This window comes from Doryrhamphus excisus, chromosome 14 (genome assembly GCF_030265055.1).
Source record: "Doryrhamphus excisus isolate RoL2022-K1 chromosome 14, RoL_Dexc_1.0, whole genome shotgun sequence".
Lineage (NCBI taxonomy): Eukaryota > Metazoa > Chordata > Actinopteri > Syngnathiformes > Syngnathidae > Doryrhamphus > Doryrhamphus excisus.
The window spans coordinates 8693794-8711768 of record NC_080479.1 but is presented as its reverse complement, the minus strand read 5'-3'; the positions used below and the strand labels follow the sequence as shown (position 1 = coordinate 8711768).

The 17975-nt window shown below is 44.3% G+C and overlaps 1 protein-coding gene across 1 annotated transcript in view; it reads right to left on the bottom strand.

The window, feature by feature from the left end:
• The window catches only part of LOC131102328 (POU domain, class 2, transcription factor 2), a 43311-nt gene extending 36482 nt beyond the window's left edge, over positions 1–6829 (bottom strand). Inside the window, exon 1 of the mRNA XM_058047905.1 lies at positions 6147–6829. Coding sequence (XP_057903888.1) covers positions 6147–6246 — 100 coding nt within the window. The 5' untranslated portion in view covers positions 6247–6829. The remainder of the gene's footprint in view (positions 1–6146) is intronic.
• Positions 6830–17975: the final 11146 nt, after the last annotated feature.

The window sequence follows — 17975 nt, the reverse complement described above, 5'->3', positions numbered from 1 at the left end:
AAACATCACAGAAATGACTGTTGAAAATAATATTCAAAATCAACAACTTTCTTATGCATTTTAATTCGTCCATCTATATTCTACTGCAATACGACCAACCATATCTATCTTTCCTGATGATATTTTCCAGGTCAAACACCAAAACTTGATTATTACTTGGTAATGCTGTAGTCTACCTCGGTCATTGAGATGTCAAAAAAACATGTAAATGTAAACTTTCCTCCTTTAGTCAAATAGCTAAAGCTGCAGAACCAAGCCTTCTGACGAAGATGGCCAAAAGAATGAAATACGTGTACTGAATACGGTTCAAAACTATGCAGCAGCAGAAGTTGTATTAATGGCAGCAAGTATTTGATTTATTATTAGACACTGCGCTGCTCACAAAAGTATGCTGGCCACACCCCATTGGCATGGGGTAGTGTGCCTGGTCTACGTAATTAGAGCCCATTATATCTAAAACTGTTGGTCTTACATAAAAATGCACACATTTTATTGCATTCAAAATGTATATGGCTCTCACAGATACACATTTTAAAATATCTGGCCTTCATGGCTCTCTTAGCCAAAAAGGTTCCCGACCCCTGCTTTAGGGTCTAAGATCAAACTTCATACGATTCATTTCGACCTCATTGCTCTCCATCTCTACTTTTTACGTCAAATGCACTTCAGTACTTATACAGTACTGTGTACACTGCGTACTTTTGACAGTGTAGTGCTGTCCCCCGATCCATTGCTTACTGGTTGTGATGGGACCTTTCACATTTCATTTCACAAACCATACAGTACTGATACCTGGTACCTGGGAATCAGTTCCTGTACCCGTTTTTCCAGCGTTTTTTTGCGTACTCCGGTTTCCTCCCACATTCCAAAAAACATGCTAGGTTAATTGGCCACTCCAAATTGTCCATAGGTATGAATGTGAGTGTGAATGGTTGTTTGTCTATATGTGCCCTGTGATTGGCTAGCGACCAGTCCAGGGTGTACCCCGCCTCACGGCCGAAGACAGCTGGGATAGGCTCCAGCACCCCCCTGCTTTGGATCGTGTGGTCGTGGTGCTCCTGACAGACACAGAAAGAAATCGCCATTGGCGTAGATATCCTTGTAACAGCGCTTAGAAGCCATGACCCCCTCAAACACTCATGAACACTCAATCATTTTTATCCTTAAAGACGGTTGTGACATTGTTGGCCGTGTTTTTATGTGATTAGTTTTCATCCATTTTTCTTCCGTGTGGGTGTGCAGGCACACACCAGTTTCTTTTGTCAGTGTTTACAGACCAAAATGAGGTTTTTAATGAATTTATGGAGCGTAGAGTGTAGAGAGCATAGAGTGAGGCCTGTGAAGAGATAGAAGTACACTTATGGTTTCTGGTTTAAAGACTGTAACAATATGCTAGCAAAAAAACAAAACCAAAGCAGCTACACAATCATAGGACATCTCTGACACACACAAAACACTTCCAAGAAGGCTATTATGTCCTTACACACGTGCGCACACACACACACACACACACACACACACACACACACACACACACACACAGCCAATTAGTCCAGGCCTTGGTCCAGACACCAGCACCCTCCTCCCGTGCACAGCGAGGTGTGAGGGGAGGTTGTTATCCAACCGCACCAATCTTTGTGTGTTTCCAACTCTGCACAAAAACTTTTCCTTAAAGCCCAGATGTCGGCCATCTTGGCTCCCTTATTTCCGTGTTTTAGCAAATGTACGAGAGAGCAGAGCGCGGAGATAACTTGCGGCTCCCTCAAACGCTCGCCAGCCTCCGACATCACTCACACGCGTGGCGCTCGTCTCGGCAGGAGCTGACAGCGCCGCCTTTCAAGCGGGGCCGCAGCGGGCCCCTTGCCGGATGCTACAATGAAGGATCCAAAAAAAAAAAAAAAAAAATGAAAGGAGCGTTTTGGGTAACGAGCTGAGAGACAGCCGCACGCTTTTCCTTGTGCCGCTCGTTTCCACGAGAGACCCGATCAGGGGTTTACACGCTTCAGTTCTAGCACTTCCAGATCACATTTTTATATCAAATTGGAGGATTTTACAGAATATTAAAGGCCCCGAGGGAGCGCCGGTCGATACGTGTACAGTCAGGCAATATCAAGACACTTCCTTGTCATCAGGGCGCCACAAAACAAACTTAACCTTCAACCTAAATGAAGCTAAACAATAAAAACATGACAATGTAATTTTGCATTCTCTGTTGTTGCCATGGCAACCCCCAGTCTATTCGATCAGTGGACCAGTGGGCACTTGCTGACACGCGCTGTTTACGGAAGAAAACGTAAGTTAGCTACCAGGAAGTTAGCTGGCCTAGCAGGAAGTTCGTCAGGCTACCAGGAAGCCAGATGGGCTTGGGAGTGGGAGGCTAGCCAGGCTAGCAGGAAGTTACTATGCAGACTTGCAGGATGCTAGCCACGCTAACTGTAAGCTTAGGTATTTCCAGCATTTTTTTGTTTTCTTTCAGCGTTTTTGTGATTTCAGCACCGTCGTCGATGTTTTATGATGGTGTCTTTTGGGATTCAAACCATTTCTGCATTCAATTAGTTAATTTCTTTATTTCACGTGCAGATTGCCATACTATGACAATGTGACAAAAGTCACTATTGTGATTATTATTGTTTTTGACATTTGCTATGGTTTGCTGTTTGGAGTGTTTGGGTGAAAAGGTGCTGATGCTGTCCAGCTAGGTACCCCGGTCTTAAAAAAGTCAAGCTGAGAAAAAGCGGTAAGCCTTGGCTTCAGAACTGAATGCTAGCTTCCGCTGAATCTATCCACACACACACACACACACACACACACACACACACTACACACATGCATGCAATCATAGAGATGCACAGCCCTGGTCAAAGTGCAGATGACAGGGAGACAGACTTGTGGCTAACAGTCTTAGCTAAAGTGGCTTACGGGGCGGTCAAATCCAATTCAACAAGCTGCTGGTCCTCGAGGGGGGGTGGGGGGGGGGTACGCATGAGAGGGTGTGTATATTTTACCAGAGGGGGGCTTTGGAGTCCACTGAAACGAGAGATAGTGTGCTCTCGGGAGAGATAGGCTGAGACACAAAGACGAGACGGGGATGAGGAGGGATGAGCGTCGGCCTTTTTTCGCTCGGCGCCTCGCTTCCTCTCGACGTGTCGGCAATGACGAGCGAAAGCAAAGGCAATGGCGTGACATCCCAGACAAGCGGCGGACCATAACGTTCACGTCCGAGAGGTATTGGTTTGACAATGCGTGTATTACTGCGTTTGCACGAGCCTACTGTGTGTACTGTGTATTTAGCTACATGTTGACTGGCGCTACGATGCAGTGCACTTCACAATGATAATCAAGGAAATCTTGCAATAACTCAATAAAGTGTAGAATTCTACAAACATATCACTTGAATATTTGTATTTGACCTCAATTAGCCATTGTTATGCTTAAAAATGGCTTAAATACGCACATTTGTTGACTAATATTAGACCGACCGTGAATTTCCACCAAGCTTTCGTAGTTAGAGCATAGAAAACCTTCTAAATACTCTTTTTTAACATTATTAGAGCTCTTGAAAGTTGAAATAACACCCCTATAGTCATCTGTGCACTCCTCTTATCAATATAGTAGCCGTAATAAGGGAAAATAATACGCATAAGACATAAATAAGACTGTGACAGGTCTGGTGCTTGTGTGTATCGCCCAACTTTAGACCTAGTGACGAGTGTGCAATAGTACATATCATCACAACCTATTTGAATGCATCACGAAACAGCATCTGTTCAACACTGAACAGAGAGAAGTAGAGGCCCCCTTTTATGGTCCCCCAAATGAAAGTGAGAAATACAGTTTTGAATAAGTTTTGAATTAACTCCTGAATGGTGTGCACACATAATGCCTGTGATTAATCCCAAATTAATACTTGTAAGAATGGCCCAGCATGATAATAAACATGAAATGATTAGCTGATGCATCTCATTCATTATTCATCATCCCTCACTCGTCACCTTTCATGCACCTTCTACCCTCTCGTACCATTTTTTACTTTCATTTATTTAAGGACTGACAGAGAAAGTCACCCACACCTCACCCCCCCCCGAACAGTGATTACGTGCCCCCCCCCCCGGTCAAACATCCACAAGCCGTTCTCTCATTAAAGCCTCCACCATTTTTCTCCCCTGCTGACACCTACTTAAGGTGATAGGCGGAATTACCCCCGCCACGCCTCGCTCACCCCGTCCCACCCCCACGGCGGCCATTAGATGTTTCTGCCTGGATGGACTGGTGGACTCATAGTGGGGATGGGGACTGAGCGGGTGGATGTGGGGGAGAGCACTTTCACTTCCAGCTACACACACACACACACACACACACACACACACACATTGCATACAAACCACATTGGGAACAACATTGTGTGTTTAAACACTTGAAAAACAGGACACAGGTGAGGAGGAAGTGCATGGCCATACACACATATTTCCATTAGCGCTAACTTCCTTTACCGAAAGCAGCACGTGGACTATCATCCAAACCTGAACTGCTATTTATTATGCTTACAACATGACAAGAAGATGATTTTTCTGCCTTTCCCAGCACGGGATCAATATCCACTAATCAATAGATGACCATGAACCTGGAGGACAGAGGGGAGAACGTTGGAATGACAGGGGAGGGGGGGGGGGGGCAAATACCCAGACGACTCCAAACGTGACTTCCAAGCATGACAACAACAAAAAAATATTGGAAGTGGCTGTAAAAGCAACAAAATCAAAATGAAGTTTTTTTTTAATTTGGTTCACATTCACTTACTCATTGTTTGATTTTTCATTCATAAAGTTTGTTTAAAAATCAGTATTTTCTTGTAGATTTTGGACTTGGTTCTGTATAAGTGAGGTTACTATTTTTGCTGTATTTCATGAAAAAGGAAAACTGACAGGAAGCAATTATATAGTGGATATATTTGAATGTATCACAAGCCGGGCATTCTAAAGATATCAAAACAGATAAAAAGAGACAGCACCTATAAAACTCTATTTACATATTGTGACGCATATGAACCAAGCAACAGCAACATTGTTATTATTATTGTTATTAACAGTGTCACGCCCAAGAACACTGTTATCGGTGTAGTGACACCGCACCACATCACACCGGCTAGCGACTAGCCGGCTAGCAACTCGCTTCAGCACACATTCGTTCACAATGCCTCATGCCGCTAGCGAAAGGCAACGCTACATATTGCCACTGCTGCTGTGTTTCTGAGTTTAACGCACATGTGGCTCAGTGTAGCGTGCCCTCAGACTCACAGTCTGATGCTCTGTTCGAACTTCATTCCGACTTCAACAAAAATTCCGTTGATATATTATCGCCTAGCGCCCAACGAGAAATCTTGTCACATTTTAATGTGGCGAGATCTCGTGGCACCGTGATATGCAAGATGCATTCAGTGACACGCCGAACATCCCAACAACGTGTGTATGTGTGGTGTAAATAAACAGAAAGACAAAAGAAGCATGGATATTCTTTCTAACTGCGGAAACACAATTTTCCTGCATGTTCCAAGTGTGCTCGGAAATCCCGGAAAATATGCTCAAAATGCGTCTTGTTATTATATTATTACTTATTATGTCTACTTTATTGGGTAACAAGAGTGTAAAGGTGACTATAGGGGTGTTATTTCATATCAAGAGGGCTCTAATTATGTCAAAAAATATTGGTAAACAGGTTCTCCATGTCTTATTATATCTACTATATTGGGTAATAAAGGTAACTATAAATATGGAGAACTCATTTAAGAATTCCGGTAAATAAACTCAAAACATGTGAATACAAAGGAATTAGAAACAATAGCTTTATTCTTATTTGGTATTTTATATTATTTATATGATTATAATTATATACACATATTTCTATATGAATAATATATCATTATATATATATTTCTTAATTATTATTGTTGTTGTTATCCCCGTAGAGCTGATGATACAAAGAAATATATGTCTTTTATCTTTGGTGTGTGAAAGGGCATATTTTACTCCTACTGTAGTTGCATGCAAATGGTGATTAATCATGGTGAATTCCTTTAAAAAGTGCGATTAATTAGATTAAAACAGCGCGAACTTGAATAGAAACAGGAGAATGTAGTAAAGTGGTCTTACCGGGGCTGGACCTTGCAGCCAGCGAGGACTTGAGTCTCCAGGCGCTGAAGTCGGACGCAGTTCTCTGAAAGACGAAGGGGACCGGCAGGGGGACAAACATGGTCCTCTGTCGACCTGGACCTGGGCCGGGGGTCTGCTCCTGTCTTTTTCTTGTTACTGTGCTTTCCGCTTCTTTACTTCCCTCTCACGCTTTTCCTAGACTGGACTCGTGCTGGACTCGGACAAAAAAAAAAAGAGCTTCGATGTTTCTGGTGTGGCTTTTCTTAAGTTGTTGTTTTTCTCGGAGCGAGACCAGGACTCACATGTCTCTTCTAGTAGGTTGTAGTGCGGCTGGCATGCGGCAGGTGAGGACGCCAGGTGAGATCCATGCCGCTTCAGCCACTAAGCTCCGGTGGGTGCGCGTAAAGAGGACTCTGCCATTGCCGGTCCACCCGGATGGGGACGGACTGTCCTTTTTGTTTGGCTGATAAATGCGGCGGGCAGCTGCCGGAGGCTTGCAGTCATGTATCTGCTGATTAATCACATTAATAATCACGTTTAAAAAAGTAAGAAACGGGCTCCTTCCTCCTTGTGGGATGAATAAATCCACATCAATGCGCAGTCCTCTGGTGCCGGTCCGTTCTTTGGCTGTGCTCCGCCGTGTACCGCCCGATGTTTGATCCCCCCGCACGGTGGTTGGCGTCCGTTGCCGTGCAGCCTGGACGCGCTCTGGTGCTGCAAGGAGCCTCGGCCGGGATACAAGAGACAAGAGACACCCACCCCCACTTTTACACCTCCAGTCCTCCCTCCCCCTTACTCTCTCACTCTCTCGCTCTCTCCCTCACACACACGCTCACACACACACACACACACACACATATGCATAATAGCACTTTATCTTGTGTGTGTATTTGCACAATAATGCAAGGGTGAAAGGCCAAATGTGCATTTGGGTGCTTTTTTTTCCACAAACACACTTTATTCTACAATAGCCTTCTATTGTGTCTCACACACACACTAATAATAACAGCATCCAGGCATGTGTCGATCCAGCCAATTGATCCGGTGATCATTACAATGAAGCCAATAATCACATCATCACATCGGCCTGGAGAGCATCGATCGCCTCCTTGCAACATACACACACACACACACACACACACACACATCCGTTCACACACGTTTGATGTATATTTCAGCAGGTGCACCTCTCTCTCTCTCTCATGTTTACATATTTAGACAGGGGCTGATCTGGCATATAAAAGGATGGGGGGCAGGGGGGTGCCCGGCAAGCCCAGCCCAGGACAATGATGCAATGATTACAAGAACAAGCTTTAGAGACCACAGCATATCTGGAATAACTAGGGATGCTCTGATCAAGGGTGTTACGCTCCGAGTCTGATGTCGATCATCCATCAGTGACATTGGCCGATACCAATCACACCGATTTATTATTATTATCGATGTATTTGTTATTCCATGTTTAATGATGTTAAAAAAATATTTAGAAAATGGTTAACATGTTTTCTATGTCTTATTGTCTCTTATTATATCTACTATTTTAGTTGTAAAGAATGCAAAGGTGACTATAGGGGTGTTATTTCATGTCCAGAGGGCTCTAATAATGTTACTTAGAAGGTCATAAACAGGTTTTCTATGCTCCAACTACAAAAATATTCTATTTCTAAATAAATACTACTGATACTACAGCTTTGTGGAAATTCACTAATCACGGTCAGGTCTGGAACTAATTAACCGTGATAATCGAGGGATGACTGTACTGTGAATTTCATCATTATCGCTAGCCAGAAACGTGTTGCACAACATGAAAAAACATGCACACAGTGACTTCCTGTTCAGTGCAAACTAACAAAAAGCCCCCATTTTATTAGATTTTTGTGGCTTATTAGCCACCAGAAGAAAGACACAGTACAGTAGAACCTGCATAAATTGGTCCGGTTTACGTCAACAACCTATGTCTATGTCGACCAAATCATCAAGTCTCCTTGAGTTCCTTCATTTTCCTAAAAAGTGGCAACCAGTCAAAGGTTTGGGGACACTCACCCATGCTGTTAAATGAGAAGGTGTCTCTAAACTTTAAAATAAGACATAGAAAACCTGTTTATGACCTTCGATATACATTTTATTAACATTGGTTGAGCACTCCAGACATGACACAACATCCCTATAGTCACCGTTACATTCCTGTTACCCAATACAGTAGACATAATAAGAGAAAATATGACATAGATCTCGATATGACATAGGAAAACCTCAAAATAAAAGCATGGCAGCGTTAACCACAGCGATGAACAAAATAGTGTTTTTAGATATATTATTATTTTACATTTTTTAGACATAAACGTGCAAACAAATGCTACGCTCAGTGTCAATGATGTCGACAACCGCTTATGTCGACGCATGTCAGCCAGTCAGAGGGGCGTTGACATGAAAGGGTAATACCACAGCTCATCACTGCGGCCGGTAAAGATTTTTATAAACACGTTCATCCATACTGTAAATATGGCAGTCAATAATCAGGCGTGCGGCCCCACTCCTCACACACTCCACAAAGGACGAGGTGTTAATACGGCATCGATCAATGACGGCCCCGGCAGGCTCCCTGCTTTATAGTATCAATACTCTAAACGCTGATAGTTGGTGTGTGACACCCAGGGGTGTTGCTACATCACATCAGGTTCACCTGCATAATCAAACGGCTGACCGCTTGTGCGTCTCTATACGTCACACACACACACACGCCAACACAACACTTGTGCGTCCAATCAGCGAGCGGGAGAGGCCGGACGAAGCGACAGACCGCCCCTCCAGAGCCCCCCTCTGCGGATAAAAGCCTGAGTGCGGAGGAGCCCCTCATCGCCCGCTCCCCCCATCCCAACTCCTTCCAGACAAAAGCAATTATTTCTTGAAAAATATAGTGTGTGTTGTGCATCCATCGCAGCTGGGGAGTGTGTGCGTGTGTGTGTGTGTGTGTGTGTGTGTGTGTGGACGTGAAGGAGAGGTGAGCAATATGGCGCACGGCGGGCCTCATCAATAGCAATATGTTCTTTACCCCTCCCCACCCCCGGTAATATCCATTCTTTTTATAACCTGCTGCTGGACATACACCATCACCACTAACACACACCACATTACTACTACTACTACTACTACTACCAATACTACTATTACCAATACTACTACTGCTAACACTGAAGTTTGCTGTCATAACAGGTAGATTTCATTACATTTTAAATTTGTATTTTTAAATCAGATATTTCTGTGGCGGTCCAAATGTTCTGTGGCGGGCCACCACAAATAAATAAATGTATGACGGTGAGGGGAATCCGACTTTTTCCACATTAAATTGAATTTAAATTCATTATACATTTTCAACTTAACAAATAAACAAAAAGTATATATTTTTTTTAATACAAAAGTACAATTTTAGAGGGCCGCCACCAGTAAATGATTGTATACTGTCGCCTGCCACAAATAAACAGTGGAGACATTGAATAAAATGAGAGTGCGTCCACATTTAAGCCATCCATTTTCCATGCCGCTTATCCTCACTAGAGTAGCAGGTATGTTGGGGCCAATTTGTTTTCAATTTTAAACCCAAAAGTGAAATTTTTATTTCATTAAAACCAAAATGTTATTGCTGGTGTGTGTGTGTGTGTGTGTGTGTGTGTGAGAGAGAGTTGACTGTTAAATGGCCGTGTCGTGTTGACAAACGAGGTGGTTGAATTAAATTCACCCTCATCAATAATGTGTGCGGGGTGGCTGTTAAAAGGAGGGGGTCGAGGGGGGGGGGGGGTTAACGATCAATAACCACGTACAATTATATCACGCGCCGCAACGTCACGCAAGCTTCAAGCTAATCACACACACGTAACACATGGAAAGGACCTGCTGAACTTCAACAGTCCAAAAAAAAAAACCCAAAAACGTTTAAGTATTGTTTTATGTAATGGCAACATGCTGGGGTTATTTTTAGCCTGACACCATTTTCCAGTTGCGGTATCGCCGTCTCCTGCTTGCCCGCCGACTTAAGTAATCAATGGTGACACATCGTCAATAGGTTGCTCCTCTCCCTGCCGATACCGCTGCCACATATCCATTACTCCTCGCCGCGACAAAAACGTGTAAACAAGCCAAAAGACGCAGGATGTCGATACGCCGCCGATGGCATCGCCGGTGCACCTCCACGCTCACAGCTGGCTAGCTGGCGCGTGGATGAGTAATTGATTGAGTAATTGATTGATCCGTGGTTAATGATTGTTGATGAGTCGCATCTTGAAGCAGGTGAGAGGAACCGGAGAGCAGTTCAATGGAGTGTAGTACTAGGCTGTGGCCAGCAGAGGCGCTGTTGTTTCAGTCTCAACTAGTCGGCTGTCTTAAGTGGAGCTGCAGGCACGCTATGCTAACTCCTGTCACTAGCACGTTATGCAATATGATCCCTCCTTTATCGCTGTTCAATTGCTTCCTGACCGTGAAGAGTGAATTTCAGCAAAGAGCATAAATGGAGCAAATAAAGTCAAAATGTTATTATTATCAAAAAACATTGAATATTGCGATCCATTCTCTGTACCGCTCAAATATTACAAGATTAAATTTATATTTCAAATTAAGTTGTAAATTAAAAACTAAAATATTTTGAGAAATAAATCCTGATATCGGGCGGCACGGCGGTCGAGTGGTTAGTGCGCAGACCTCACAGCTAGGAGACCAGAGGTCAATCCCACCCTCGGCCATCTTTGTGTGGAGTTTGCATGTTCTCCCCGTGCATGCGTGGGTTTTCTCCGGGTACTCCGGTTTCCTCCCACATTCCAAAAACATGCTAGGCGACCCTCGTGAGGAAAAGCGGCAGAAAATGAAAAAAACTTTAATTCAGAATATTCAGAGGAAAAAAAATTCCAAGTTAAACATTTTCTATAATAAAGAAAAGGTATATTTTCAATAAAAAGGATTCATAAAGTTACCAGTAAAATGTAATAATTTGAAAAATTATCATTTAAAACAAATAGAAAATGTATGTGGATAGTCGCTAATTAAAGTTGAAAGCTGAAATTAAGTCATATTTAAGTCATATTTTCGAGTACAAAATGTACATGAATTAAACAAAATGACACACAACCTGTACATTGACCTTTCCAGTCCTATTACCAAATACAGCAAAGAAAATAAAACACATGAGACATAAATAAGAATTATGCACGTGTGTGTTGCTGTCAATCAACCAGTCCAGGGTGTTGTACCCTGTCTCTCGCCCAAAGACAGCTGGGATAGGCTCCAGCATACCCGCCACTTTGGCGAGGATAGATGGATGGATGGTGTTGCGGTAAATGCCGGCCAGTGTAGTCCAGTGATACCCAGTGGCCAGCGTAGAATACTACATATCATCAAATGTCTTTGAATGCGTCTTCTGAATACCTTGTATTTGTGTTTTACTTTTTACATTTAGCCATTTTATGCTAGAAAATAATTGATTTAGGCAAAAAATATGGACCATTTACATAAATAGGCTAGGTTATCCTAATAATAGGCGTTCATATTCAAGCACGAAACAGCATAATGTATGACTGAATATATTTTTGCAAATCCATGGTAGAGCAAAGCCATGAAATTGGAAAGGATTACTGTAATGTAGAAAAACAGAGTAAAATGTGTTCTAAACGTGTTCTCTTTCACTCAGCACGCTCGTGTGCGCACTTACAAGTGAAGGTAGCGGAACATTCCAGACGGCACGGAGGGAGGATAAAAAAAAAAAAAAAGATGTGGGCAAAGACGTCGTAACACGCGTGAAGGCCTGCTCCAGTGCATCCTCTTGGAATCTAAAGTGCTTAGCTCGGCACAAACGCCCCATCAAGGCCGGCGGTAATGCTGATGACATGGATGAAGCTTTGCAAGCCACCGTAACCTGCCGTGTGCGACTGCTCATGTCTGTCCACCCGTGTGTGTGTGTGTGTGTGTGTGATAGGAGAGCCTTAAAGACTGAGAGGATCAGAGCAGCTTCTCCTGGCCATGGCAGAACACGATCAAGAGGAGTGTGCAGAAAATGACTAAATGTGGGATTCCCTCCCACCCCCCAAAAACACACACCAAGCAGTGACCTTATAAGACAAGTCAGCCCACTGACAGTGTTGAAGTGCACTTGTGGAAATGGACTTAGTGGACACCAAAGTGTGGCCCGCACCTCCTTTTTTATTGTCTGTGAGATCTTTTTTTTTAATTTAATATCTTATTATGTGAGCGGTCAAGTGGTTAGCGCGCAGACCTCACAGCTAGGAGACCAGGGTTCAATTCCACTCTCGGCCATCTCTGTGTGGAGTTTGCATGTTCTCCCCGTGCATGCGTGGGTTTTCTCCGGGTACTCCGGTTTCCTCCCACATTCCAAAAACATGCTAGGTTAATTGGCCACTCCAAATTGTCCATAGGTATGAATGTGAGTGTGAATGGTTGTTTGTCTATATGTGCCCTGTGATTGGCTGGCCACCAGTCCAGGGTGTACCCTGCCTCTCGCCCGAAGACAGCTGGGATAGGCTCCAGCACCCCCCGCGACCCTCGTGAGGAAAAAGCGGTAGAAAATGAATGAATGAATGAATCTTATTATGCCTCCTAATATATTGGGTAATACGAGTGTAAAAGTGACAATAGGGGTGTTATTTCATGTCTAGAGGGCTCTAATACTGTGAAAAAGCAGATTCAGAAGGTAAACAGGTTTTATTCCATTTATAAATACTTCATTCTAATCTGTGGAAATGGACTTATCACTGTCGAGTCCGGAACCAATTAACCGTGATAAACGAGGGATGACTGTACTGTGAATTTCATCATTATCCCTAGCCAGAAACGCGTTGCACAACATGAAAACATGCACACAGTGACTTCCTGTTCAGTGCAAACTAACAAAAAGCCCCCATTTTATTAGATTTTTGTGGCTTGTTAGCCACCAGAAGAAAGATGTGCAACTCTAAGTGGAAAATTTGGACATCCCTGGTGCGGACGGATAATGGGAAGACAAACACATGCTTATTCAGGAACACACACACACACACAGGAAGAGACACTGAGCGCGTGCGGTCAGATTTAGAAGCAGGGATCAATGAGAAATGTAGAAATCAATGAACTTAGCGGAGGGAAATCAATGGCGCCTAATCGGGATGCCGATGGCCCGAGTAAAAACAATTAAGAAGGAAGAAAAATGTTTAACCACCGTGAAAGCGCAGCCCCCCCTCTGCCCCCCGCCCACTGCTCCGTTTAGGATCTAAACACCGTCTTTCAACGTGACAGCAGAGAACATTTTCCCCCTAATTCGGTGGTCAGCATTCAGGTGAGGGTTGTCGTGGTTTCACACACCTGTCAATCAACTCCGAGGTCCGACCCTAACCTAACCACACTTAAAAATAACATTTCAGTGTCAAAATAATAACACCAGGACACACACTTTTGCATGGTATGTGTACGTGAGAGAGAGAGAGAGAGACGACGCCGGGGTTGTTCCGAGGCCAATCGATAGCAGCAGGCTCGCTTACGACCCCTCGGTTCCTGGCGGCGAGGCTGGCGAGCTGGAAATCAATGGGTCGGGCCAATAACTCAGGATGGTGTGTGGATTAGTGGAGTGTCAACTAATCAGAGAGTTAGTGAATCTGACACGCCGCCTATTAACCTATCGATATGACACTTGGCGCTGACACCCGGACGCACGCGGTGATGAGCGCACGTGAGGAAAAGAACGCCTGAAGACGCAGGAAGTGAGGCGTAAAACGCCCAAATAACGGCATTGCTTGGGCGACTGTGGTTAGGTTTCCATGCGGGATGTGTTCATGTACGATGTACACACTGGGGAGTGGAAAAGACTGGAAGGTTTAAGGGTACTCGACAAAACTCAAGTTTCATTGACTCATGGGCACTCAAAGAAGGCCGGAAGTTCACCGACTCAAGGTTACCCTGTGAAAACTCAACCTTCGCTGATTCACGAGTACCCCACGAAGACTCGAGTTGTGGTGACTGAAGGGGGTTTCTGGTTTCACTGATTCATGGGTACTCGACAAAGATTTATGTTTCGTTGATTCACAGGCGGGCGGCACGGCGGTCGAGTGGTTAGCGTGCAGACCTCACAGTTAAGAGACCAGGGTTCAATTCCACGGTGGTCGAGTGGTTAGCGCGCAGACCTCACAGCTAGGTTCCAAAAACATGCTAGGTTAATTGGCCACTCCAAATTGTCCATAGGTATGAATGTGAGTGTGAATGGTTGTTTGTCTATATGTGCCCTGTGATTGGCTGGCCACCAGTCCAGGGTGTACCCCGCCTCTCGCCCGAGGACAGCTGGGATAGGCTCCAGCGCCTCCCCCAACCCTCGTGAGGATAAGCGGTAGAAAATGAATGTTTTAAGGAGGCTGCACAGCAGATGAGTGGTTTGCACGCAGACGTCACAACTTGGAGACCAGGGTTCAATTCCACCCTCAGCCATCTCTGTGTGGAGTTTGCATGTTCTCCCCGTGCATGCGTGGGTTTTCTCCGGGTACTCCGGTTTCCTCCCACATTCCAAAAACATGCTAGGTTAATTGGCCACTCCAAATTGTCCATAGGTATGAATGTGAGTGTGAATGGTTGTTTGTCTATATGTGTCCTGTGATTGGCTACCCCGCCTCTCGCCTGAAGACAGCTGGGATAGGTTCCAGCACCCCTCGTGAGGAAAAGCGGTAGAAAATGAATGAATGAATGATTCACAGGCACTCAACTAAGACTCAAGACTCATGGGTGCTACATGAAGACCCAATGTTATCTGACTAACGGGCACTCCAGAAAGACTGGAGTTTCACTGATTCACTCACTGATTCTCTCCAAAGACTCACAAGTAATCCACCGAGACTCGAGTTTTTCAGTTTGACTATCACTGTTTCACCAACAAACTTGTTGGTGGCAAAAAGCAACACAATGTCAGTCAAACGGTCACGGTTTAATACAGAACATTTAACTTAGTGAGCGCAGATGTCAAATTAGTCTGATGACCCTGCAGCGCCACACAAGCTGCTATCGTTTGCGTTTTGTTTCTTGCAGCGACGGAGGTGCGTCGGCTAAAACGAGCGCAACCCTTGCACAATCTGAGACCTCCATGTGTTTTTATCAATGAGTCTTACGTCCGCGCTTCTAAATCAGTGATAAATGACGGCGGTTTACATCACACACCGAGAGCGGATTCACAATATTCTCTACTCTTTTTGTGTTTGGGGCGGGGGGTGCCAGCAAATGGAGATTATTTCGGGGAGCGGGGTGGGGTAATTCCATTGAAGCTGCTGTGAAATAACTTGACTTGGCATGTGCCTATACAAGGCTGCACAAAAGCTCCATTCAGTGATGAGCCAAAGCCAGGGACAAAAAGACAGAGTAAGCGTGTGTGTGTGTGTGCATGTGTGTGTGTGTGCGTCACGAGCAGCTGTAATAAGGCACAGGAAGAAAATCACCCGAAAGAACAGCAATTAATTATTACACTACAAAGTACAACGAAATAAATATTTTTTAAAAAGCCGCGTATCGAGGCTCCGTCAATAAGAGGAGTGATGCAACACGGCAGGTTACAGCCGAGCAAAGAAAAGGCGACGGAGGAGGCGTACGGAGGCGGGAAAGGGGGGGCCGGCGGGCCTCCCACACGGGCCGGATTAGGAAACATATGCAGGAGAGTAGCGAGAGATTAAGGGGTGAAGGAGAGCCGCAAGCAGGCGAAGAATGTTTCGGGGGGGGGGCTAAAAAAGGGGGCGGGATGGAGAACAAGTGCTCGCTCGGCCAGACGGATTTCCACCCGGCTTTCATCCTCCCACCCCCCTCCCTTCACCTCCCTCTTCCATCCACCTCACTCACCTTCATCTTTGAACCGGAGGGACCAAAGGACGGCCGTGCAAGGATGCAAGGAGATGGGAGGAGGCCATTTGCTGACAGCAATCACTGCAAACACGTACAATCAAACTCTTTTTTAAAACGCTCTTACTGCAATGAATATAACATTTCAAAAGTATCTTAGAGTTCAAAAGTTTACATATTTTTACTTTACAGCTTTTATCCAATGTGTCAGTCATTCACTATACAATGACAATAACAACCTATGTATATTTCTGCTCATGATTTACTGTGTATATTCTCCAGAAATCATTTAAAAATAAAAAGAAAGTAATGTACAGGGATTTAAAAAAGTGAAAAAAAGTCAAATCTACTATAAAGAAAAATTATTATAACATTTATTGTAAAAAACTGACATATTTACTGTGTATATTCTCCAGAAATCATTTAAAAATAAAAAGAAAGTACCGTACAGGGATTTAAAAAAGTGAAAAAAAAGTCAAATCTACTCTAAAGAAAAATTATTATAACATTTATTGTGAAAAACTGACATGTTTCCTTTATATCAAATTGGATTTACTGTAAATTGTTTTTTTTTAAAAAAGCTGAAAATGAGTCATGATAATTTAGCTTTCTCTCTCTCCAACCCCCCCACCCCCCCTACCAAAAATAGTAAGAAAAAAATCATGTGGAAAATGATTCGTGACTGTTTTGGTTTGACTCTTGGTAAAAAAAAAAAAACACACAAAAAAGATGATTCATCCTATTTTGGGTTCACTCTCTTTAAATAACAACCTCAAATATCAGAAAAAGATGGAAAAAAATTATTAATGTCTATTTAAGTTTCCTGATATCGTGTGCGTGTGTTTGTGTGTGAGACTGGAGCGTCCGCCAGCGTCTGTGCACATGTTGGGGGGAGCTTGTAGGTCAAGGTCATGTGACACTTGGCCGGCCAGAGATGAAGGGATGGCGAGAGGAGAGATGACAACCACAAAAAAATGAAACTGGAGTTTTCCTTTCCAACTCAAATTCTTGCTTAAGTCTTGTTTTTATTTGAAATAATAATATAATAATATTTTCCTCCATTTGGCCTTCGCTCTATTTTTAATGCCTCATCCCACACACACACACACACACGAGCAGAGAGGTCAACCCTTGGTAGATGAGGTCAGACGTCTGGGATGACACCGACCTTTGACCTTAGGAGCAGAGCCGCTCGCTCGCATCCAGACCAGCTGGACACCACCGACAGCCGAGTGTGTGTGTGTGTGTGTGTGATGAATTGGATTTATCTGCGGGCTTTGAAGGAGGTCAAGACGGTTGTTACCGCCGCGCAAAACACGCCACAACATTATTGATCAAGGCAGAAGCAATCGATCGCCGTCGACGGCCCTCACGCACTCATCACGTGCTGCTTCTTCATTACTGGGGGGTTAATATCTCATTAGCTGCTATCATCACCCCCCCCCCCCCCTCCCCACCGACAGCCACCGAGCATCCCTGCTCGCCAAAGCATCTCCGGCGTCAGACAGGCCATGTGGGATTATTGGAAATCGATTCCGGAGTCGTCGGTGTTGTTTCCCTGTTCCGTTATTCAACCAGGGACATGAGTCAAACATGGATCTTCTTGTCCGTGATGACGACGGCCTTCATCTTAAATAAAACCTTCACAGGAATGAGGGTGGAGGTGTTTTTTTGTTTTTTTTTCGAAGCATCATACTTACAGCTGTTATCAGTTCTCTGCCCACAGTGGACCACGCTGATGCTGATGGAGGTGATGGCGAGGGGGGCGGTGGGGGTGGCGGCGGCAGCGGGGCTTCTCTTATCAGGCGGTGGACACTCCTGATCCTTATTAGCTACGGAGGAGATGCTATTAAACAACCTGGCTGCAGCTTCACACACACCCACAAACAAGACAGCAAACACAATCACTCACATATTGCCGAGCTTGAAATGCGCCTTCTAATACACACACACACACACACACACGTGACGTCCATAGAATGACTATAA